Here is a 25,774-nt window from a genome sequence, read left to right on the forward strand (position 1 = left end):
TTAATAAAACAGTTCTGTTTTTGTTCAAGAACCACTGGTGCCCAATTATTTTGCATTTCCTACATTTACAGTTGTACAACACCCTGTCTCCACACCATTGAGAGGGTTCACCCCCTGAGGAATATAGGTCTCATTCAGAGCCATAATCTGGTGTAAAGCTACAAGTTAGAATAACGTGGCTGCTCAATTTACTATAGCCTTGCAAAACAAACCCAGCAAAATCAGGCTCATGTTTGCAGATAACCATGAACAAACTGAAGCAGAATTGAGAATTTAACAATATCAGAAAAGGGAGAATGGAAATATCAACTGTGCCACATTATTAGGAATTGCACCTTGTCCCAAGTGTCACCAGAGATACAGAACTTGTACGTTAAAGGAGAACCAACCCCTTTTTATTAAAATCCCCTACCCCCTACTCCACACAGACCCCCTTCCCTGCTCCCCCTAGCCTAGGTGTTACTCTGCGTAAATGCCCTAACCCTTTACTTACCGCTCGTTGCAGATTCTGGGAAGCAGAGTTCCTAGGCACCATCTTCTTCTCTTCGGTAGTCTTCGTGAAGGGAGTGGCATACCGGTGCATACGCAGTTGGAGCAGTCTTCTGGTTTTTGACAACTGCGCATGCGTCAAAATTGCCGGAAATGGCTGAAGCACCGAAAGAAGACCTGAAGATTAACGAAGAGAAGAACAGGCTGAGGGGAGCAGGGAGGGGGTCTATGTAGAGTAGGGTGGTAGGGGATTTTAATAAAAAGTGTTTGGTTCTCCTTTAAATGGGTCAAGTTGGGTGAAAGGTAGAATATCATCTAGGAATAATAGTATATAACAAAGTTTCTCTCTTTTTTCTTTCTCCATTTGTCAAGACTATTCTTAAAAAGTTCACATTTGACCCATCTCTATAACTAGCATCCCATCTTGGTTCTAGAACATGTCAGGGTCAGTTAGAAAGAAGAACTCTATGTACAAAAACTGTCGATTTTATGCCTTAAATGAATCACAGCAATAGTGATTATAATATAAAAGTTGTTATAGGTAGATTTTAATGTAAAATGAAGTGCATAAAATAGCTTATAGCTAGAAATGCAACCTAGCAGCACTAGAAGAAGCATTGCATTAGGTGTAGGTGTTGGGATTGCTTTATTATTTAGATTCTAATTTTAAAACACCTCATTTGCTGCGCTGCGACTGAATACACCCCTTCCACCTGCTGATTGGATAATCTATATGTCACTCTGCCTCCTTCCCACCTCCTTCAGTACCTGCTTCTGATTGGGCTCCAGGGGAAAGTGGGCAGGAGGAGGATGAGGAGGGCAGAAGAAGGGCTGCCAGATGGGAAGTTGGGTGGACAGTGCACAGTTCTCTAAGGAAAGAAGCAACTTTGATTCCCAAGATGCATTGCTTTCACTTGGAACCAGGTAAGGGGGAGAGAGGAGATGGACAGTCTCAAGAGTAGGGAGCAGAGATTTGGTCAGTTTGAGTCAGAGCAGGGTACTTCTTTTCTGGCAGTTTAGACTGTTTCTATGCAGTTTTTTTAGTATGACCCCCAGTTGCATGGACTCATGTCAAATAGAGGGAGTATATCTTTTCTTTAATAATTAGATTTAGATTTGATTTTCTGCCCTGAGCTGTGAGTGTTATAGTATGACTTGCTCTCATGACACAACACTTGTGTAATCTCTCCTGTATCCTGTAATAATATACTGTAATAATATACTGTAATAATATCCTGTAATAATATCCAGTAATAATATACTGTAATAATATACTGTAATAATATCCTGTAATAATATCCTGGTGCCACCTGTGCCCTCCCAGTCATCATTAACCCTAAAATACCCAGGCCAGTGGCACAGTGACCCAAATCAGTTATTTTACTGGGAATAAATCCAGGTCTGTCCCCCTCTCATCCCTTGTATTGATTCCCGTTGCTGGGTGTATAGCAAAGAGCTGATTATATATAAAGTGATGTAGAGCAGCAGGACTTTCCCCCACAGACAGGATTAGGTACCTGGGAAGGTCTCACTGATGATGGGAGAGAGGATTCAGCTCCTAACGATGCAGAGGAACCAGTCACACTCCTTTACTATGGGTCTGAGGATTTATTGGAATAGATTCTTTCTAAACAGAACCTCATCCTACAGAAACTGTACAGTTATAGGCAAAGAAATGGCAGTGGTTGTGGTCAGTGGTCAAAATCCTTCCATGCAAAGTGTTATTATTATTTATACTGACATTAGTAAAGATAAGAGCTGTGGTGTAACGATACAGCAGAACCAGGAACTTCTGGGAGTCCGAAGAGCATAGAGGGATGTGGTACCCTAAAAATAATTTGCTGTGGGACTCAATAAAATGTACTAATAATGTCTTTATATAAAGGCTTATACCTTATATGCAATCTAGCCAAGCAAATGCCAATCAGTGTTCTCCATCCAAGAGTCCAAATGAAATATGGGAACCAGTCACACTCCTTTCCTATGGATTTATTGGAATAGATTCCTTCTAAACAGAACCTCGTCCTACAGAAACTGTACAGTTATAGGCAAATGAATGGCAGTGTCTGTGGCTTAGAGCTGACTGCATATAAATGACTTTGGTGCATCTTCTCCCACCTGCCTGTGCCTGTACCTAGAAACTGCACCCACTGACCTCTACACAAAGTTCCTGGATCCTGTGATTTCTGCCTCTGATATCAGCCCAAAGCCATTTCACCTTCTATAGGAACCAATGGACACAGGTTGTAGGTAAAGGTATGAGCAGGTAGAACTGAGTTTCCATAGGAAAAGTCAGTAAAACAAATAGTTACACAAGGGTTAAACTACTGTAAGTAATGGTAACCAGTGCCCAAATCATCATAAACTGGGGAAGAAGAGACACAATATTAGTCAACCCATTCACATAATAGATCTTCCTCCATAATCAGGGATCATCTACATCTTCTCATTGTACCAGGGGGGGTCTCACCAACCTGCAAGAACCTCCAGCCTTTCTGTCTGAGTTCACTGAAGTCTTCTTATAAACCCTATAAGCTGCCTCCATAAATAATATAAATAAATCACCCTCAATTCTCTCCTGGATAAAGTCTTTCCAGAGAATTATTCCCCTCCATGTCCCTTGTCCCCCTCATTACAGAGACACAAGGTGATGCTGCAAAATTTCCTCTTTATTCTCTTATATATTATTATATGCTGCTGATCTGCACTGGGTTCTTTTTAATACATGACTGGCACCTTCTGCAGCCCAGTTAAGATTAGATTGCAAGCTCTTTGTGGTATATGCTTAGAAAACCCAGTCAATCCCATGACCCATTGTAAACAACACCCACTTTTGCATTACCCTTTATTGTAAGGGCTTGTTATCATTTATTACACTGCTGCCTGGAGATACCTGGGGCTGATTTAACAGTGGAAGACATAAGGATGCTCAGCTAAGGCATTGAATGTCAAGGGAAAATAAAACGTCATCATCTAATTTTCCTGTATAGTCTCAGTGGACAGGACCCCTGTTATTCCCAACTACAGTCAGGTGATCCCAGTGTTGGCCAACCATTTGGGAGTTTAAACTTTGAAAGCAAGTTGCTGTTAAAACCTGTCCTTGTCAGACAAATGGGTTAAAACCAACAAACCAGCACATTTCCCTATAACTGTAGCTAAACAGTAGCTTGTACTTGATCCGAACTAAGATATAATTGATCCTTATTAGAGGCAAAACAATTGTAGGGACCCATTGGGTTAATGTCCCCCTATGGCTTTAAATCCATACACTTCCCGATCTCCCTAGTTGCTGGGCAGATGCCCATGTAGCTAATTGTAATTTGCATAGCTGTGCTATTGGCCAAGAGGCCCTGTGACTACTTCCTGTCACACTTTGGTATAGTGAGTGAGAAGGAGAGGAGCTTCCTATTTGGCTCCTCTTGTCTGAACTATCCGGATGTTTCCAGGGAGCCTGGTTACAACAAGGCCCAGTAAAGCCAGTTTGCTGAAGGGATTCTGATTGATCTTCTGATCTAGATTCTTTTTATTGTACACGGTTTCAAGATCAATTTGTTGAAAATCAAAAACAGACAAAACAGAAAAGGCACAATATTATCACTCTGAATTATGTCCAGTAAAGGCTTTCGGAGATTTTGTTGTGATTCAGATTCAGTGAACAGGTCCTTTGTTTCTCCATCAATATGGATCCTTTTTTTTTACATTTAACAAAGTTAAAGCTAAAGTTCAACACAAATGCACTGAAGCCTTAGGGTTGCCAAGTAAAGAATTCAAAACTCATTCATTTAGAATTGGATCTGCTACACAGGCTCATATTTCAGGTTTCAAAAGTGAATTCATTAAGAAGTTGGGTCATTGGGACTCGGCAAAAAACAAGACCTATGTGAGACCCAACATTGTGGATAATTGGTAATGCAATATGTATTTTTTATAGGTTCGCCTTTGGCAGCCTTGATAATAAGGCATTCATTTGTTAATTGTATGTTATGTCAAGCAGAAATTATGGAATGAACCTTGATTTTATGGAAAATCAGCTCAAAATATGGTGGACCATCGTGGAGCTAAATGGTCAACACATTGGGGTCATCCTAACATTCTGATTATTCACATGAATAGTGATGGGCGAATTTGAGCCGTTTTGCCGAAATTTGTGAATTTTGTGCGAAATTCACGAAACGGCGAAAAATTAGTGAAACGGTGCCGATGTTTAGTTTTTGACACCAGCGCCCATTTTTTTGATGCCGCCAAATTTTCGCTGGAGTTTTGCGAAATTTATTCGCTGCCGGCGAATCGCGCAAATTCGTGCCTGGCGAATAAATTCACCCATCACTACACATGAAATAAAAAACATTGATCTAATTCAGTTGATCAGACAAGATCTGGCACATATCCATTTTTGATGCCTGATACAGTATTGAAATGGTCTGCGGTTATTCCTCCATGGACGGGAAAGTTATGGCTCCATTAAAACTTTTATAAAGATGTAAGAAAAAGCTTAATTTTGCTATTTCCAAATTTGCAAAATCAATGAATTTTGATGACACAGACACCAGGATATATAGAACACGGAGTAGAAGGTGGCATTTCTTTGTCTGATATTGGACATGATATATTTTGTGTAGGATGGCAGAAAGCTATTGAGAATGCATTATAAAGGTGGAGGATGGCCAAGACTAGTTTTAGGTCATAAAATGGTCTTGGCGCGGAGGATATAATTAATTTATTTTCATAGACTCATGGCTGGGAGTTCTGAGTCCTGGTGTCATTTATAGTTATTAAGAGGCACATTTATCAACGTCGAATTTCCAATTCATGTTTTTTTTAACTCTAATAAATTCAAATAAACTTGAAATTCAATTGGGGGGTTATTTAATAAAATTTGAATACCAAAAACTTGAATGGAATTTAAACTGAATTCGACTAAGCCCGAAATGAGTTTTTTCCCCGAAAAAACTTGAATGTCAAGAAGGCTAGTAAAATTTTCAAATTGGTCACTGGACCTCTCCCATTGACTTATACATGAACTCGGCAGGTTTTAGGTGGTGAATAGTTGAATTTGAATATTGAAAGGGGCAAGGCTTGATAAATCTCTAAATTTGTATTCAAAAATTTAAATCAAGTTTTGACAATTCAAATTTGAGAGTGTTAAAAAAACTTGAAAATTAAAATTTTCTATTTGACTCTTAATAAATCTGCCCTAAGGGTTATGTGTTTAGCTGTAAAAGGGCCAGATTTAATTAAGTGCATCTCAAATTGAATCTCGTGCATGGCTTTTCATGTGATAAACCTTTTTCTCAATGAATTGAATCTGGCCCAAAGTCAAATAAGTGCAATTTAATGGTTATCCATTCTTATAAGGATGGTATTGTAAGGACTTGTATCTAGTTGTCTCCTACAAAATCCTACAGCCCTTCTTGTTTCAACCCACCACCTTCTATTCTCCCTCTTCTACAGTCCAACCTATCCCTTGCCCTACAAGTTCCCTGCAGCCCACCATTTTCATTTCAACCTCTTCTGTTCTCCTGCAGGAGGCTACAATTTTCCTACGTCTTGCCTATAATCCTATACCCCCCACTCATCTCCATCTACCATTCCCTACTAATTGTTTATATGCTTAGACCTCATCCACTCTGCCTCTTTAGGGCCATTGGTTATTTACTTTTTCTTTCTCTTTATCCCATATAAACGTCACCCTACTGGATGCTTTTCCATTTGTTTTATGCTTTATTTCTCATTATTTTTCCAGAACTTGAACTTTTTCTTGATACTGTCTTATCTGGGAATTCCCCATCATATTCCTCTCAGCTCATTTATATTCTTATTTCTTACAAACCCATCAGCCTTCATGTCCATATAGAACCCATCATATGATTATACATGTATTTTCCATAAATTTTTCCCAATCATTGCTCTTACACTTCCTATAAAGTTTCAATAATTTTGTCCATTGATTACCCCGTTCCACTTCCCTTCTCTGGATTCATCATCTTATTATCTTCACATTCCTAATGTTCCTCTGCTGCCCTACCCATTACCTTTTAAAATATTACTACCTATTCAATCATAAGTCACTTATTTGCTCCAAACTATCTCCTCATTTTCCCTAGTGCTCTTAAACTCTCTTCCTATGGGTTCTACACCAACTTTGTAATTCTTCATGCCAGTTTGACTTCCCTCCAATGAATGGCTAAATATTTAATTTAGAAACTAATTTTTATATGGAAAAATAATTTCCTTAAAACAGAAAAACCTGATTTTTATTACATGAGTATGAATCAGTAGTTTGGAAGGCAAAATCAAGAAAATAAATTGTATTGTTTGCTTGGCTACAAGAAACTTAATATAATTCCTATGTCAAAGACCCTTTTCTATGAGCAAAATTAATTATGACATATTTTTGCAAATCTCTATGGTATTTATGCCGTATATGATTGGATTAAACATAGGAGGAATGATCAGGTAGAGGCTGGAAATAAGGATTTGGACAGATGGGGCACAAAGGAGAAGAGGGCTGGAATATGAAACACTAAGATAACACTTACATGGGCAGCACATGTGTTACCAACTTTATATCTGGCTTCTCTGTTAGGAAGTCTCAGCTCAGCCATTATTATCATGGTGTAGGATACATTAAGACATGTATCCAATCTTGGCACTAGCAAAGGAACCAGTAACCCATACACATAGTTGATTCGGATATGATCTGATGAGATGAGAGCTTGGCCACCGCCATGTGGTCACAGTAAGTCTGTTCGTTAACATGATTCCCACAAAATGGTGGTCTTCTGACAAGGAATGGAAGAGGAAATATCAATAAAGTCCCTCTCATTGTCACAAACACTCCCATTTTTGCAATCATGGAATTGGTCAGGATAGAGGAGTATCTCAGTGGGTGGCAAATGGCCAAATAATGGTTGAAAGCCATAGTTAGGAGTACAGAAGACCGCATTATGCAGAAGGAATGGATCTGCACTAGACATTCCTCAACGATGATCTCTGGAGGCTTAAACCAGAAGAGCAGCAGCATCTGGTGGATTAATAAAAGAATGGGCCACCAAAGACAAGTAAGAGTCTGTTAAAGGGACAAATAAAATAATATAAAATGATAATGTCCTAATACACAAGATTCAAATAAGCCAGGTGGGTGGAGGAAATTGAATTGTGGTCCTGTAATGTCTTAACAAATTGTGTTCACATAATACCAAAGCCCTGATACTAGAGGCTAAAGGGTTAGTATCAGATAGGGACATAAGATAGAATTGTAGCTATAGAACTACAAGTACACATCCTGGCTATATTTAAATAGACTTTGTTAGACCACAAAGCTTACAAACTGTTGGACACATGAAACTTTTACGTGTACAATGTTTTTCAGTAAGTCTTGCAGCTGCTCACATGTAAATACCTTCTTGACCATGTATGGCAATTCCGTGTACATCTTCCTTATAGTGAATGCTCTGTAGAATGTATATAAACTTGGTCTAATGGGCATGACACTTGAAGCTCTCCGTGCCATACTAAGTGTGACATTGTGACAAGCTTCCCAAGATTCCAATATTTTGTCAAATAAATGAATCAGCTATAATGAAGAACGGAAAGCAAATTACCAGCAGTGCCACCTCAGACAGTCCATGCTCTGCCCGTCTCTACTGTTGAATCAGTTTTGTCACCTTCTCTCGAATCTCTTTGGTATTTATGCCGTATATAATTGGATTAAACATAGGAGGAATGATCAGGTAGAGGCTGGAAAAAAGAATATGGACAGATGGATCTGAAGAAGCCTCAAACCTCTTAGATATGAAGGAGAAGAGGGCTGGGATATAAAGCACTAAGATAACACTAACATGGGCAGCACATGTGTTGCGAACTTTATATCTGGCTTCTCTGTTAGGAAGTCTCAGCACAGCCATTATAATCATGGTGTAGGACACAGTAAGACATATTATGTCAAATCCCACCACAAGCAAAGCAACCATTAACCCATACATAGAGTTTATTCTGATGTCACTACAGGAGAGCTTTGCCACCGCCATGTGCTCACAGTAAGTTTCTTGTATTATGTGATTCCCACAAAATGGGAGCCTTCTGACAAGGAGTGGAGCAGGAAATACCAGTAATACCCCCCTCATTATCACAAACAGTCCCATTTTTGCAATCATGGAATTGGTCAGGATAGAGGAGTATCTCAGTGGGTGGCAAATGGCCACATAACGATCAAAGGCCATAGTTAGGAGTACAGAAGACCCCATTATGGAAAAGGTGTGGATAAAGAACATCTGCACTAGACATTCCTCAAAAGTGATCTCTCTTAGCTTGAACCAGAAGAGCAGCAGCATCTTGGGAATGGCGGCATTTGACTGGACAAGGTCAGTAAATAATAGTATGAAAAGGAGCAGGTACATTGGCTTGTGAAGCCTCCTGTCAGCTTTTATGATAAGAAGAACAGTAATGTTGGCTGAAATGGTTACTATATACATGCAACACAGTGGTATTGAGATCCAAACATGCATCTCTTCCATCCCTGGGATCCCAATCAGGATGAATGGAGAGGAGATCTGATTGGCTCTGCTGAGGTTTGACATGATGACTAACAGGAACATTTTGCAGGGCATCTCCACATATTCTTTCCACTGAAAGGAAATGTTACTTCTAATATGCTTCTTCTTTGCCCAGTTATACAGTCTTTGCAATGGGCCACGGAAAATCCTTCCTGCAAAAAAGTACCACAGACATTGATATATCAGAACAGAATTATGGGATATATTACCAGATTCTCAACTTTTCCAAAACCCCAAATTCAACAGAGAAATAAATATAATGAAAGTGTTGCCTCTGTATGATTAGTAATTGGCTCCCATGTATTATCTTTTCAGTAAAGAGAAGAGTGAATCCTTTTTTTTATGGAAATAATAAAGCACATTGGCACTATGGAAAGATCTCAGCAGAGTCAATCAATATGGCAGATTCTATTGTATTAAAGACAATGAACTGATTACAAGGAATCTGTATGGACCAGGATTGGGCACAAATTGGACCATTAGTCTAAGGAAGGGAGTAATCACAGTATTGGATCACAATATGACCCCTAGCTATCCCAAGTTTGGCTGTAGGGTTGCACTGGATAATAATATATAGTGACTGTGCCAAGCTATCTCAGGGATTTTTGCCAGAGGATTCTACCAAAGGCTTTTGCCAGAGCTTTTTGCATGAACGTTTCTTAAGTGGATTTGAGCCTCCTGTGGAGCCATCATTAGTCAGGACTAGTAAGGGTAGCTAGATCCTGTAGTAGTCTCTCTAGGAGAAAAAGCCAGATAGAGCTATCTATATTGAGCAGCTTTGGCTCCACCAAGGAGTGATAGAAGGGATTAGATCCCAAGGGCATTGTTGCCTAGACAGGAACCAGAGACAGGTAATAGGGACTTTATAGATAGATCATCCCACCTGGGTTCCACATAAGAGGTGTCCTCAGAGGAAACAGGAGACACTGTGGGTAGACTGATATTCTACTCTCAAGCACTACTAGAGGGAAGACTCAATAATTAGTCAGCATTGTGAGTATGTATTGACTATTACACAATGGTTGTCGTCTGTACTGTTGCTCTATTCTCCCAGGTGGATCTGTGTTAATAAATCAGTTCAGTTATTGTTCAAGAACCACTGGTGCCCAATTATTGTGCATTTCCTTCATTTACAGTTGTACAAAACCCTGTCTCCACACCAGTGCGAGGGTTCACCCCCTGAGGAATATAGGTCTCATTCAGAGCCATAATTTGGTGTAAAGCTACAAGTTAGAGTAATTGGGCTGCTCATAAACAAACCCAGCCAAATCAGATGACCATGAAAACAGAGAAGCCGAATTGGGAAGTCGATAATAACAGAAAAGACCCAACACTAGAGGGGATTGGGAATATCAACTGTGCTGCAATATTAGGAAGTGCACCTTGTGCCCAGTGTCACCCGAGATACAGAACTTCTACATTAAATGGGTCAAGTTCGGCTGAAGAAAGAAAAAATATAATTTAGCAATAATAGTATATAACAAAGTGTCTCTCTTTTTTCTTTCTCCATTTATCATGACTATTCTTAAAAAGTTCACATTTGACCCATCTCTCTAACTAGCATCCCATCTTGGTTCTAAAACATTATAAATTTATATTATAAACATTAAATGTTTTAAAGGCAAAGGGTGCGCTGGCAAATTTCTCTTTCTCTTTGGCGTGAGTTAGATCAAGCATTGGCGATTTCTTTCTGTGTTGGTTCTAACATGTCAGGGTCAGTTAAAAATAAATACTCTGTGTACAAAAAACTTTCAATTTTATGGAAATGAATCACTGTCATAGGGCTTAATAAAAGTCCTTATAGGTAGATTTTAATGCAAAATGTTGTGTATAAAATAACCTAGCAGCACTAGAAGAAGCATTGCATTAGGTGTAGGTATAGGGATTGCTTTATTATTTGGTTTGTAATTTTAAAACACCTCATTTGCTGCACTGCGACTGAATACACCCCTTCCACCTGCTGATTGGATAATCTATCTGTCACTCTGCCTCCTTCCTACCTCCTTCAGTACCTGCTTCTGATTGGGCTCCAGGGGAAAGTGGGCAGGAGGAGGATGAGGAGGGCAGAAGAAGGGCTGCCAGATGGGAAGTTGGGTGGACAATGCACAGTCCTCTAAGGAAAGAAGCAACTTTTATTCCCAACATTCACTTGCTTTCACCTGGAACCAGGTGAGGTGGGGAGCAGAGATTTGGTCTGTTTGAGTCAGGGTGGGGTATTTCTTACCTCACGTAGTTTCATTTCAAACAGAGCAATTGGGTTTGAGTTAGCAATAAATCGGCATTTATTTCTGGCAGTTTAGACTGTTTCTATGCAGTTTTTTAGTATGACCGCCAGTTGCATGGACTCATGTCAAATAGAGGGAGTATATCTTTTCTTTAATAATTAGATTTAGATTTGATTTTCTGCCCTGAGCTGTGAGTGTTATACGAGAGGGAGGAATCCGCCCCAGTATGACTTGTACAATACCTGTGTTATCTCTCCTGTATCCTGTCATAATATCCAGTAATAATATCCTGTAATAATATCCTGTAATAATATCATGTAATAATATCCAGTAATAATATCCTGTAATAATAATAATATACTGTAATAATGTCCTGTAATAATATCCAGTAATAATATCCTGGTGCCACCTGTGCCCTCCCAGCCGTCATTAACCCAGTGATATCCAGACCCGTGGCACACTGACCCAAATCACTGATTTTACAGGGAATAAACCCAGATCCTCTACTGATTCCCATTGCTGGGTGTATAGCAAAGAGCTGATTATATATAAAGTGATGTAGAGCAGCAGGACTTTCCCCCACAGACAGGATTAGGTACTTGGGAAGGTCTCACTGATGATGGGAGAGAGGATTCAGCTCCTAATGATGCAGAGGAACCAGTCACACTTCTTTCCTTTGGGTCTGAGGATTTATTGGAATAGATTCTTTCTAAACAAAACCTCATCCTACAGAAACTGTACAGTTATAGGCAAATGAATGGCAGTGTCTGTGGCTTAGAACTTACTGCATATAAATGTATTAAACTACTGTAAGTAATGGTAACCAGTGCCCCAATTAACAAAAAACTGGCAAAGAAGAGACACACAATATTAGTCAACACATTCACTTTACCTTATACCCCAATATCACACCCTCATATTAAGGAGGGCACAGAGACAGAGGGGCAGAAAATTCCAGCAGTGAAACAGCCCCAGTTATACCCTAATCCCTGGCACATAATAGATCTTCCTCCATAATCATCTACATCTTCTCATGGTACCAGGGGGGTCTCACCAACCTGCAATAACCTCCAGCCTTTCTGTCTGAGTTCACTGAGGAAAAGCTCCTCTAAGCTGCCTCCATAAATAATATAAATAAATCAGCCTCAATTCTCTCCTGGATAAAGTTTCTCCAGAGAATTATTCCTCTTCCCTGTCCCTCATCCCCTCATTACAGAGAGACACAAGGTGATGCTGAAATCTTTCCTCTTTATTCTCTTATACAGTATGTTATTATATGCTGCTGATCTGCACTGGGTTCTGTTTCATACATGACTGGAGCCTTCTGCTGCCCAGTTAAAGGAATTGTTCAGTATAAAAATAAAAACTTGGTAAATAAATAGACTGTGCAAAATAAAAATTTTATCTAATATAGTTAGTTAGGCAAAAATGTAATGTATAAAGGCTGGAGTGACTGGATGTGTAACATAATAGCGAGAACATTACTTCCTGCTTTTCAGCTCTCTTGGTTTACACTGACTGGATACCAGGCAGTAACCAATCAGAGACTTGAAGGGGGGCCACATGGGTCATATCTGTTGCTTTTGAATCTGAGCTGAATGCTGAGGATCAATTGCAAACTCCCTGAACAGATATGTACCATGTGGCCCCCCCTTATAGTCACTGACTAACTCGGAGTTAGAGAGCTGAAAAGCAGGAAGTAGTGTTCTGGCTATTATGTTAGACATCCAGTCACTCCAGCCTTTAAATATTACATTTTTGGCTAACTAACTATATTTGAAACATTATTTATTTTGCACAGCCTATCTCTTTATCCAGTTTTTATTCGCACTGAACTGTTTCTTTAATATTATCTAATTTTCCTGTATAGTCTCAGTGGACCACTAACTCTGACTCCTCTGTCTTTCATATACATGTATGGGATCCAGAAAGCACAAAATTATGGAAAGGTCATCTCCCGTAGACTCAATTGTATCCAAATAATCCGTATTTTTAAAAGTAGACACAATGGATACAATACATTTCATCACTGCCAAAGCACCAATATTAAAGCTATATGAAGATGGTGTCTGCTTTTGGGAAGAAACCAAAGAACTTCTGGCCAGGAAGCTGACGCTCTGCCCCATTGAGCATCCAAGCCTATCTCTGCCAACATGAATGAGGAGACTATTCAAGTTTGGCTCTAAATCTACAACTAAGCCTTTGTCATTGTCACATTTTATTTTATTTATTAAAGAAACTACAAACATTCCCTACACCTAGGGGCCGATTCACTAACTTCGAGTGAAGGATTCGAAGTAAAAAAACTTCGAATTTCGAAGTAATTTTTGGGCTACTTCGACCATCGAATGGACTACTTCGACCTTCGACTACGACTTCGAATCGAAGGATTCGAACTAAAAATCGTTCGATTATTCGACCATTCGATAGTCGATGTACTGTCTCTTTAAAAAAAGCTTCGACCCCCTAGTTCGCCATCTAAAAGCTACCGAAGTCAATGTTAGCCTATGGGGAAGGTCCCCATAGGCTTGGCTAACTTTTTTTGATCGAAGGATATTCCTTCGATCGTTGGATTTAAATCCTTTGAATCGTTCGATTCGAAGGATTTAATCGTTCGATCGAAGGAATAATCCTTCGATCGTACAATCGCACTATTTGCGCTAAATCCTTCGACTTCGATATTCGAAGTCGAAGGATTTCAATTCCCAGTCAAATATCGAGGGTTAATTAACCCTCAATATTCGACCCTTAGTGAATCAGCCCCCTAAAGTTTAAACTTTATTCATTACAATTTAAATGTATAAGGAGGACTATGTTATTCCTTATCTGGGCAACTTTTATTTATTGGTCCAGATGGAACATCCATGTGCCACATTTTGTTACAAACTTTTAATTCGTTGGCAGAGAAATTTGGAATTCTACTTGCCAGGGATGAAACAGTTTTTCCTACTAATGTCATTCAATTATTAGGTATCGAAATAGATACTCTTTCAGTTGAATTCAGGTTACCTGAAAACTAATTGTCCAAGTTAAAAACTTAATTCATTCAACTCTTATAGCTAAAAACATCTTCAGTCATTCATGGGGCATCTTATTTGCTATGAGAATAATTCCTATTGGTCACATTTTCAATAGGAGGTTAATTCTATGTATATAATCCTAATTGGCACCTATGATGAACTAGTGAGGTGAAGTAAGAATTTCTGATCTTCTGATTGATCTTCTGATCTAGAACATTTTAATGATAGATTGTGGTGTCAAGATCAATTTGTTGATAATGAGTTGTTCGGGAACTATTTCCATTGTTTGCTTTGGCTTCAAATGAGCAGACAAAAGATTACTCCTAAATTGTGGCAATTTGAAAGTAGTTCGGGTTATCAATAATGTTTCCGTTAAGTCAAAACCAGTATTAACATTTCTTTGCAGATCATTCTTAGAGATGTGAATCAGCTCAAAATATGGTGGATGGAACTTCGTGGAGCTAAATGGTCACCACATTGGGGTCATCTTAACATTCCGATTAGTCACATGAAATAAAAACCATTGACCTAATTCAGTTGGTCAGATGAGATCTGGCACATATCCATTTTTGATGCCTGATACAGTATTGGAATGGTCTGAGGTTATTCCTCCATGGATGGGAAAGTTAATGTTCCATCACAACTTTTAGAAAGATGTAGGAAAAAGCTTAATTTTGCTATTTCCAAATTTGCTAAATCAATGAATTTTGATGACACAGACACCAGGATCTAGAACACGGAGGAGATGGTGGCATTTATTTGTCTGATAAAGGACATTATATATTTTTGTGTAGGATGGCAGAATGCTATTGAGAATTCATTATTAAGGTGGAGGATGGCTAAGACCACTTTTAGGTCATAAAATGGTCTTGGCTTGGAGGATATAATTCATTTATTTTCATAGGCTCATGGATGGGAGTGCTGAGTCCTGGGGGCACATTTATCAAGGGTCGAATTTCGTGGGATAATAAACCCTCGAATTCGACCCTCGAAGTAAAATCCTTCGAATTTCGAATATCGAATTCGAAGGATTTTAGCGCAAATACTTCGATCAAACGATTTTAATCGATCGACCAAAGGATTTTTATTCGATCATAAAAAACGTATAAAAGTGCTGGGGAAGGTCCCCATAGGCTAACATTGAACCTCGGTAGGTTTAAACTGGCGAAGTATGTAGTCAGTAGTAGTCGTAGTAGAAGTATTTTTTTAAAGAGACAGTACTTCGACTATCGAATGGTCGAATAGTCAAGCGATTTTTACTTTGAATCGTTCGAATCGAAGTCGAAGGTCGTAGTAGCCTATTCAATGGTCGAAGTACCCAAAAAATTACTTCGAAATTCGAATTATTTTTCATTCCAATCCTTCACTCGAGCTTAAAAAACTTGTCCACAAATTCAGTTCCAGTAGACTTCCAATAGAAGTTCCAATAGACTTCAATACAGTTTTTACGTGATAAACTGTGATATAAGTTTATCTGAATTGAATTGCATCTCAAATTGAATCTCATGCTCAATGAATTGAATCTGGCCCAAAGTCACATAAGTGCAATTTAATGGTTATCCATTTTTACGAGGTGATGGGTTGGCAGATTTTGAGTCAATGCTGTCAATGCTGCATACCCTCTCCCATGTGTAAAATGTATAATGAAGCAGTGGAATTCTTAATGAATCCGATGAAAGTTGAGTGTAGGACTAGCCAGACCAGGGATGATTTTGATGGAGTTGGCCAGCTTAAATATATTGCAATATATGGACAAGCAATGACTGTTTTGGTTAAAGGGGAGGGCATTTTTAGTAGCGTCATGTATGAAATGTACTTGATAACAATGATATTGGGTGAGTGCAGAAGGTCTTTGTTTGAGGGACCTTCTTAAACACAGCAGACAACTTTCAATAAAATCTGTATTGGCATCTACAATCTTCTCACTTTTTATTTATTGAAAGGGGCATGAAAAGTAACTGTTTGTGTCGCTAATAAAGGTGCCTAACCTAATAAAGGTTCGTGAATAACCAGCATATTTTTTTGTGTTCACAGTCTGCCATTGGTTTTCCAATAGGAATTTTCACCACTGGATTACTTCTCTAAACTCTTTCCAATATGTGGTGTTTCATCAATTCTGCTGCCATCTGACTACAGGTTTCTCCAGAAATGTCCATCCCTAATATAAATTATCTATCCCTTTGACAAAACTACATTATCTTACCAGGTCTCTTGTGATCATCAGCCACTTTACTGCTGCTAATTGGGATGATCAGCAAAAGTATGAACTTGAAAAAGATCTTGATTCCTGACATTCCAGTCAATACTCCATCCACTAGAACAGGTTTAGTCCCAACGAACACTCTTGGATCAAGAACTCCTGCCCTCTCCTACAGTCCAACCAGTCCATTGCCGTACAAATTCCCTATAGCCAACCATTTTCATTCCAACCTCTTCTGTTCTGCTGCAGGAGCCTACAATTTTCCTAAGTCATGCCTATAGTCCTACACCCCCCACTCATCTCCATCTTACAAACCCATCAGCCTTCATGTCCATATAGTACCCATCATATGATTATTTATACATGTATTTTCCATAAACTTTTCCCACTCATTGCTCTTACACTTCCTATAGAGTGGCAATCATCTTGTCGATTGATTCCTCATTCAACTTCCCTTCTCTGGATTCATCATATTATTATCTGCACATTCCTAATGCTCCTCTGCTGCCCTACCCATTACCCTTTTTTGACTATTACTACCTATTAATTCATCAGTCACTTATTTGCTCCAAACTATCTCCTCATTTTCCCTAGTGCTCTTAAACTCTTTTCCTATGGTTTCTACACCAACTTTGTAATTCTTCATGCCACCTTGACTTCCCCCCAATGAATGGCTACATTTTTAATTTAGAAACTAATTTTTCTATGGAAAAATGATTTCCTTAAAACAGAAAAACCTGATTTTTATTACATGAGTATGAATCAGTATTTTGGAAAGCAAAATCAAGAAAATAAATTGTATTGTTTGCTTGTTGGCCACAAGAAACTTAATATAATTCCTATGTCAAAGACCCTTTCCTATGAGCAAAATCGATTATGACATCTTTTTGCGAATCTCTTTGGTATGTATGCCGTATATGATTGGATTAAACATAGGAGGAATGATCAGGTAAAGGCTGGAATAAGGATTTGGACAGATGGGGCAGTAAAAGCCCCAAATCTCTGAGACACAAAAGAGAAGAGGGATGGGACATAAAACACTAATATAACACCAACATGGGCAGCACACGTGTTACCAACTTTATATCTGGCTTCTCTGTTAGGAAGTCTCAGCACAGCCATTATAATCATGGTGTAGGACACAGTAAGACATATTGTATTGTATCCAATCCTACCACTAGGATCCAGTAACCCATATGATTCGGATATGACCAGAGGAAAGATTTGCCACCGCCATGTGGTCACAATAAATCTGTTCATTAACATGATTCCCACAAAATGTGAGCCTTCTGATAAGGAATAGTTACATAGTTAGTTACATAGTTAAATTGGGTTGAAAAAAGACAAAGTTCATCAAGTTCAACCCCTCCAAATGAAAACCCAGCATCCATACATACACCCCTCCCTACTTTTAATTAAATTCTATATACCCATATCTATACTAACTATAGAGTTTAGTATCACAATAGCCTTTGATATTATGTCTATCCAAAAAATCATCCAAGTCCCTCTTATAGTCATTAACTGAATCAGCATCACAACATCACCCGGCAGTGCATTCCACAACCTCACTGTCCTGACTGTGATGAACCCCCTACGTTGCTTAAAATGAAAGTTCTTTTCTTCTAGTCTAAAGGGGAGGCCTCTGGTACGGTGATCCACTTTATGGGTAAAAAGGTCCCCTGCTATTTGTCTATAATGTCCTCTAATGTACTTGTAAAGTGTAATCATGTCCCCTCGCACGTGCCTTTTTCCAGAGAAAACAACCCCAACCTTGACAGTCTACCCTCATCATTTAAGTCCTCCCTCCCTCCAACCAATTTAGTTGCACGTCTCTGTACTCTCTGCAGTTCATTTATATCCCTCTTAAGGACTGGAGTCCAAAACTGCCCCCATACTCCAGATGAGGCCTCACCAGGGACCTATAAAGAGGCAGAATTATGTTTTCATCCCTGGAGTTAATGCCCTTTTTTATGCAAGACAGAACTTTATTTGCTTTAGTAGCCACAGAATGACACTGCCCAGAATTAGACAACGTGTTATCTACAAAGACCCCAAGATCCTTCTCATTTAAGGAAACTCCCAACACACTGCCATTTAGTGCATAACTTGCATTTATAATATTTTTGCCAAAGTGCATAACCTGCATTTATCAACATTGAACCTCATTTTCCAGTTTGCTGCCCAGTTTTCCAGTTTAGACAAATCACTGTGCAAAGTGGCAGCATCCTGCATGGAACCTATAGTTCTGCACAATTTAGTCTCAGCTGCAAAAATAGAAACAGTACTTTCAATGGCCACCTCCAGGTCATTAATAAACAAGTTGAAAAGCAAGGGACCTAGTACAGAGCCCTGCGGTACTCCACTAACAACACTGGTCCAATTAGAAAATGTTCCATTTACCACCACTCTTTGTAGTCTATCTTTTAGCCAGTTCTCTATCCAGGTACAAATACTATGTTCCAGGAATGGATGTGGAAATGTGGAAACATCTGCACTAGACATTCCTCAAAAGTGATCTTAGCTTGAACCAGAAGAGCAGCAGCATCTGGAGGATTTATAAAAGAACGGGCCACCAAAGATGGGCAAGAATTTTTATAAAGGGACAAATAAAATAATATGAAATGATAATGTCCTTGTACACAAGATTCAAATAAGCCAGGTGGGTGTAGGAAATGTAATTGTGTCCATATAATGTCTTATCAGATTGTGTTCACACAATACCAAAGCCCTGATACCAGAGGCTAAAGGGTTAATATCAGTTAGGAACACGAGATAGAATTGTAGCTATAGAACTACAAATACACGTCCTGCCTATATTTAAATAGCATTTGTTAGACCACAAAGCTTACAAACTGTTGGACACATGAAACTTTTACTTGTACAATGTTTTCCAGTAAGTCTTGCACTTGCTCACATGTAAATACCTTCTTGACCATGTATGGCAATTCCGTGTACATCTTCCTTATAGTGAATGCTCTGTAGAATGTATATAAACTTGGTCTAATGGGCATGACATTTGAAGCTCTCCATGCCATACTAAGTGTGTCATTGTTACAAGCTTCCCAAGATTCCAATATTTTGTCAAATAAATGAATCAGTTATTCTGAAGAACTTTCTTTAACTTGTCTTGGAGTCTTGCAAATAATAAGGTTCTGAAAGCAAATTACCAGCAGTGCCACCTCAGACAGTCCATGCTCTGCCCGTCTCTACTGTTGAATCAGTTTTGACACCTTCTGTCGAATCTCTTTGGTATTTATGCCGTATATAATTGGATTAAACATAGGAGGAATGATCAGGTAGAGGCTGGAAATAAGAATTTGGACAGATGGATCTAAAGAAGCCTCAAACCTCTTAGATATGAAGGAGAAGAGGGCTGGGATAAAAAACACTAAGATAACACCAACATGGGCAGCACATGTGTTGCGAACTTTATATCTGGCTTCTCTGTTAGGAAGTCTCAGCACAGTCATTATAATCATGGTGTAGGACACAGTAAGACATATTATGTCAAATCCTACCATTAGCAACGTAACTATTAACCCATACACAGAGTTGATTCTGAAATCACCACAGGAGAGCTTTGCCACCGCCATGTGCTCACAGTAAGTCTGTTGTATGATGTGATTCCCACAAAATGGGAGCCTTCTGACAAGGAGTGGAAGAGGAAATACCAGTAATATCCCCCTCATTATCACAAACAGTCCCATTTTTGCAATCATGGAATTGGTCAGGATAGAGGAGTATCTCAGTGGGTGGCAAATGGCCACATAACGATCAAAGGCCATAGTTAGGAGTACAGAAGACCCCATTACGGCGAATGTGTGGATAAAGAACATCTGCACTAGACATTCCTCAAAAGTGATCTCTCTTAGCTTGAACCAGGAAGAAGCAGCAACATCTTGGTGGCCATCCAGCCGGCATCTATTGACTCCTAGGAACCAAGGTCCCACGGAGATGACCTATCATAACCTCATGTGAAAGGAGCAGGACATTGGCTGTGAGAGCCTCCCTGTTCCAGCTTTATGATTTAAGAAGAAACAGTAATGTTTGGCTGAAATGTTACTACTTAATACATGACAAACACAAGTGCGTCATCTTGCTAAGACTCCCACCGATCGCCATCTGCTCCCCTAATCTCATGACCTCAGCGCGCCTCATGGAATACCAACTACAGCGGCATGACCATGGTGATCGTAAGGAGAGCCCTTCATCTGCTCCTGCTGACAGGCGTTTTGACGATGTATGACTAAACAAGAAGAAGTCTGCCTATTAAGTCGCGCATTCTCCCAACACTAAATTCTTAAGCCACTCTCAAATGGAATTCCAATACTGCTCTATTTCCTAGTCTATTTCTTCTCTGGTCCCAGTTAGTACGTCTATTGCACTATGGACCACGACAAATTCTTCCTGCAAAAACAGTACCACCAAACATATTTGTATATATCAGAGACACAGAATTAAGGGAATATAATATCCAGATCTCTAACTTTCTGAAACCACAGAAGAATCAACAGAGAAAATCTGCAGACAGACGTAACATCGCAAAGTGTTCGTCCTCTGTAATGATTAATACGTGTCCATCCACATGTACTTGTTCCACTTCAATAAACGAGAACGACGTGATCCTCTTTTTTATAGGAAAAATAAGAAAGTCACATTGCACTATGGAAAGATCCTCAGCGCCAGAAGTCACCACTGAGCTCTGATATCGCCAGACTTCGTCATGTAGGTTACTTAATACAGGATACCTACATCGACACTGATCTACAAAAGCAACATCTGAACACTTACTGAGAAAAACTGTCAGCATGTCGGACTCAGATAAAATATCGGTACACACAATTAAACCATATCACACTATAACTTTGCTAGACCTCCCCTACGGATTGAAGCGCAATTAATACTGGACTCATCTACAGTCAACATGGAACGGAGTATGAATCACCACGCTCATACTCTCGTGAGACACGCGCTAAATGACCCGTAGGCTATCCCCAAAGGTTTGGCCATTAGGTTGGCACTGGATAATAATACATAATGACCTGTGCCACAGCTATCTCAGGATTATTTGCCAGTAGGTTCTCGCCAAAGCTTTTGCCAGAGCTGTTGCGCTGAACATTTGTGGATTTGAGGGCCTCTTTGTTGAGCCCATTCATTAGTTCAGGACTAGTGAAGGTAGCTACAGTAGATCCTGATAGTAGTTCTTCTCTAGGAGAGCGAAGCCTAGATACTAGAGCACCACGCTTATTAGCTTAGCGCGCCAAGTGCCCACGCTGAGTCTACTAGCCTCACCTCAATGCGGGGCATACTCAGAAAGCGCACTATACGATCCTAAGGAGCATGTTGCGTAGACAGGAACCAGAGACAGATAATAGGGACCTATTATAGAATAGTCATTCCCACCTGGGTCCACATAAGAGGATGTACCTTCAGGAATTAATTGGTCGCAAGACCAGAGAGCACACTGTGCGTTAGACTGATATTTATACTCCTCAAGCACTACTAGACGGCGAAGACTCACCATTAGGCAGCATGTGAGTACTGTAATACTTGACGTACTTACACAATGGGTCTTCGTCAATGCTTAACTGTTGCCTCCTATTCTCCCAGGTGGATCTTATGTAATAAATCAGATTTCTCCATGTCTAATTGATGTCTCTGCAAGATCAAACCAAATATGAGCTTACGCGACAATTCTACTTGCACTCCAATGACTCACAGTTTGTACACAACAGCTGCCTGTCTCACCACACCAGTGCGAGCGGTTCACCCCAACGCAGGAATTATCAGACTGGGTTCTCCATATCAGCAACGCAACCAATTGGCAGCTGTTTAAAGCCTTACAAGTAAGAGTTACTGGGCTGCTTAAAAAACAAAACCCAGTGGCAAACAAAATCAGTGAGTCTCCTACTAACGTCAGACAATCGACTTCTGAGCACAGAATAACACCATGATGAACGAACAATACACGACGAAGCGACAAATGCCGTAAGTCGGCAATAATAAGAATCCGCAAAAGAAGCCCAACTACTACAGGTGCGGGCCGTATTGGAATATCAACTGTAGCGCTGCAATCAATTCAGCAAATGGCAACCTTGTGCCCGAGTGTCACACCAAAAAATTACAGAACTTCTACCATTAAAATGGTCAAGTTCAGGCTGGAAAGATAAGGAAAGAAATCTATAATTCTAGAATATAATAGTATAAACAACAGTCTAGCCAATCCTCGTGCCTTTTTTCTTTCTACCATTTATCAGTGCTTATTCCTAAAAAGATTCACAATTTGAACCCGTCTCATCAACCTAGCATCCCATCTTGTTCTAGAACATTCACGGGTCAGATTAGAAAGAAGAAAGCTTCTGCGGTCATTAAAAAACCTGTACAATTACTGCATTAAACATATCAGGGGTGTTCAGAAAGATAGATTTGCCGATCCTACCGAGATAAAGACCTTTAGTGCTAGATCCAGTAGATCTCAAGTACACTGCATCAACAAACAGCTCGAACTCAACCATAACCCTTCTACAGTCTTAATTCAGTATCATTCACATATTTATCTCGTTTACATTAAGAAAATAATTGATATATTTAAAATTATAGACATATATAGCAAAATACATACATCTACGGCGAAGCCACATTAAGATCTACCAGTATAGGCCATTCTAATCAACGCATCAATCGGACAACAAGTATCAAACACACCAGCCGATAACACGACCATTACTATATTAGCATAGTGGCGTCACCTCCATCTATTAAACTCTTGACGTTACTTCTTTAATTTAATAATAGTGCATAATATAAACAACTACTCTATGAGGGTAAGATTTAATGCAAACATTCGAAATCGACATTACAAATTAAACACCCTAGCCAATACTAAGAAGAAAGCATCCATTGTGATCAGTTCAGTAGGCGATGCTTATTGTTTAGCAGATTCTATATATTTCACCAACACCCTCATTTGCTGCGCCTGCCACACTGAAACACCCCTATTCCACCTGCTGGATTGGATCAAATACTGTGTCTGCTCCACTCTGCCTCCTTCCCAGCCTCCTCTCAAGTACCTGATTCCTCTACTCGATTTCCCATTGCTGGGATGTGTAATAGCAAAGAGAGCTGCATTCTCAGGCTACTGTAAAGATGGCATGTATGTTCAGCGCCACGCCAGCAGCGCACCTTTTCCCCCACGCCAAACACCAGCGCCACCGCAACCTTAGCGGTACCGTTGGCTAAGGGCTCTCCCACTCACAGGATGGGAATTCTCACGGAAACAGATAGCTCAGCCATAACCTAACCAGACCGACTGCAGACAAGATCACAACCTACGTCCCTCACCGATCCTCCGCTTTCCTAATGGTGATCGCAGGACATTTATATTCCTGCATACTAGATTCCGCTTCCTAGAACATTAACGCTCGCTCCTTACAAGCGAGAGTACACTCACCTAACATTATAGGCAATACACGCCTTAGTGATCTGTGGCATCAGAGCCTTGACTGACCAAATAATTGACTCTGGTGCATTCTTATCCACCTGCCCTGTGCCCATGTACCTAGAGAAACTGCACCCACTGACCTCATAAAGGAGAGTGTGTCCTGTATCCTGTTCGTTGTCCTCTGAGTTAATCAGCCTCAGACGTCCATTCCACCACAAGATGTGAACCAATCGTGGCACACAGGTTATAACACTGTCTAGGTACTGTATGTGAGCAGCTACGATGATGTGTGAGTGTGTAAGAAAGTCGAGTGCTATCATAATCCATATGTACACTAGAGTATGCTCTAAAACTACGTAACATGTAATGGTAACCTCAGTGCACCCAAAATGAAGCGTGTGCGGGAAGAAGAGACAACTCTAACAACATCGATCTACACACTATTACCTTATACCCCTCATGATCATACAAGCATAGGGCACACAATACATTTCCAGCAGTGAAGACACGCCCCCATTTATACGCCTAATCCCTGGCACCACTAATAGATACCTTCCTCCCATAATCATCTAAGAATCTCTCAGATAGCACTCACCAGGAGGACTCGGGTGCTCTATCTCTCTAGCAAGAACTCAGCCATTTTTACCTGTCCTGGAGCTGCTCCTCAGACGATATAAACACGCACTCCTTATAAAACCCTTTATACAATCGTCGACACATCCCATCCCACTGAAAACATTAACTATACAGAACGTAGAATTACTGCCTTCACTTTTTCCTCCGGCGATTCAAAGCTGCCCTCCATACATCACCGATTTATATGCCCTCCCTGATCCCTCCGACATACCCACATCATTACAAGATGACACAAGGTGATTCTGTCGCACATGTTTCTTTTATTCTCCTACTATATATCCATCTATATGCCTCGCTGCATACACGCCAGTGTTGTATTTCTTAACACTGTGTTCATACCGCGATGACTGACACCTTCTGCTGCCCAGTTAAAATTAGATTGCAAGCTCTTTGGGCATATGCTTAGAAAACCCAGTCACTCCCATGATCCATTGCCAACAACACCCACTTTTGCATTACTCTTTATTGTAAGGGCTCATTTATTACACTGCTGCCTGGAGATGCCTGGGTCTGATTTAACAGTGGAAGACATAATGATGCTCAGCTAAGGCATTGAATGTAAAGGGGAAATAAAACCTCATCATCTAATTTTCCTGTATAGTCTCAGTGGACAGGACCCCTGCTATTCCCACCTACAGTCAGGTGATCCCAGTGTTGGCCAACCATTTGCAGTTAAAACCTGTCCTTGTCAGACAAATGGGTTTAAACCGTCACCTGAGGTCTGTCATTAATAGGTCTTAAAGACTGTGTATTGTGTTATATTAATTTACATTGCCCCAACGTGGCATCTACAGAACATAGTGCAGGGATTCATGAATGAAGCCTTAAAGCTGCAGTTACATGTTACGTCACTAAGTTTACACCTCTCTAATGCTATTAAAGATAAAATGTGCCAGGGCTCTGAAGTCAGCACATAAATCCTTCTACTACAACTGTAACTCTGGTACCACTGACTCCAACTCCTCTGTCTTTCATATACAGGTTTGGGATCCAGAAAGCACCAAATTATGGAAAAGTCATCTCCTGTAGACTCAATTGTATTCAAACAATCTGCATTTTTAAAAATGGACACAGCATACAAGGCATTTCATCACTGCCAAAGCAGCAAAAATAAAGCTATATGAAGATGGTGTCTGCTTTTGGGAAGAAACCAAAGAACCTCTGGTTATGAAGCTGACGCTCTACCCTATTGACCATCCAAGCCT

The 25,774-nt window shown here is 39.9% G+C and overlaps 2 protein-coding genes and 1 pseudogene across 2 annotated transcripts; all 3 read right to left on the reverse strand.

Moving 5' to 3' along the window:
- Window positions 1–6,885: 6,885 nt before the first annotated feature.
- On the reverse strand, window positions 6,886–7,547 carry LOC108707599 (annotated as a pseudogene).
- A 585-nt stretch (window positions 7,548–8,132) lies between these two features.
- Window positions 8,133–9,123, reverse strand: LOC108707771 (olfactory receptor 52N4). Its single transcript, XM_018245750.2, has one exon. It carries the CDS (start codon window positions 9,096–9,098, stop codon window positions 8,133–8,135), a length of 966 nt encoding a protein of 321 aa, XP_018101239.2. The 5' UTR covers window positions 9,099–9,123.
- A 10,575-nt stretch (window positions 9,124–19,698) lies between these two features.
- Window positions 19,699–23,007, reverse strand: LOC108707600 (olfactory receptor 52N4). The gene is made up of 2 exons (XM_041581315.1): window positions 22,932–23,007; window positions 19,699–20,423 (listed from the first exon to the last, which is right to left on the reverse strand). Exons 1-2 carry the CDS (start codon window positions 23,005–23,007, stop codon window positions 19,699–19,701), a joined length of 801 nt encoding a protein of 266 aa, XP_041437249.1.
- Window positions 23,008–25,774: the final 2,767 nt, after the last annotated feature.

This window comes from Xenopus laevis, chromosome 2L, assembly GCF_017654675.1.
Source record: "Xenopus laevis strain J_2021 chromosome 2L, Xenopus_laevis_v10.1, whole genome shotgun sequence".
Lineage (NCBI taxonomy): Eukaryota > Metazoa > Chordata > Amphibia > Anura > Pipidae > Xenopus > Xenopus laevis.

Excerpts from the sequence above, each read along its gene's own strand:
- LOC108707771 (XM_018245750.2), bottom strand. The coding sequence starts at position 9,098 with ATGCCCTGCAAAATGTTCCTGTTAGTCATCATGTCAAACCTCAGCAGA.
- LOC108707600 (XM_041581315.1), bottom strand. The coding sequence starts at position 23,007 with ATGGTTGAGTTCGAGCTGTTTGTTGATGCAGTGTACTTGAGATCTACT. Across the intron at positions 20,424-22,931 it reads CACTAAAGGTCTTTATCTCG|GAGTCAATAGATGCCGGCTG; the intron begins GTAGGATCGGCA and ends CTTGGTTCCTAG.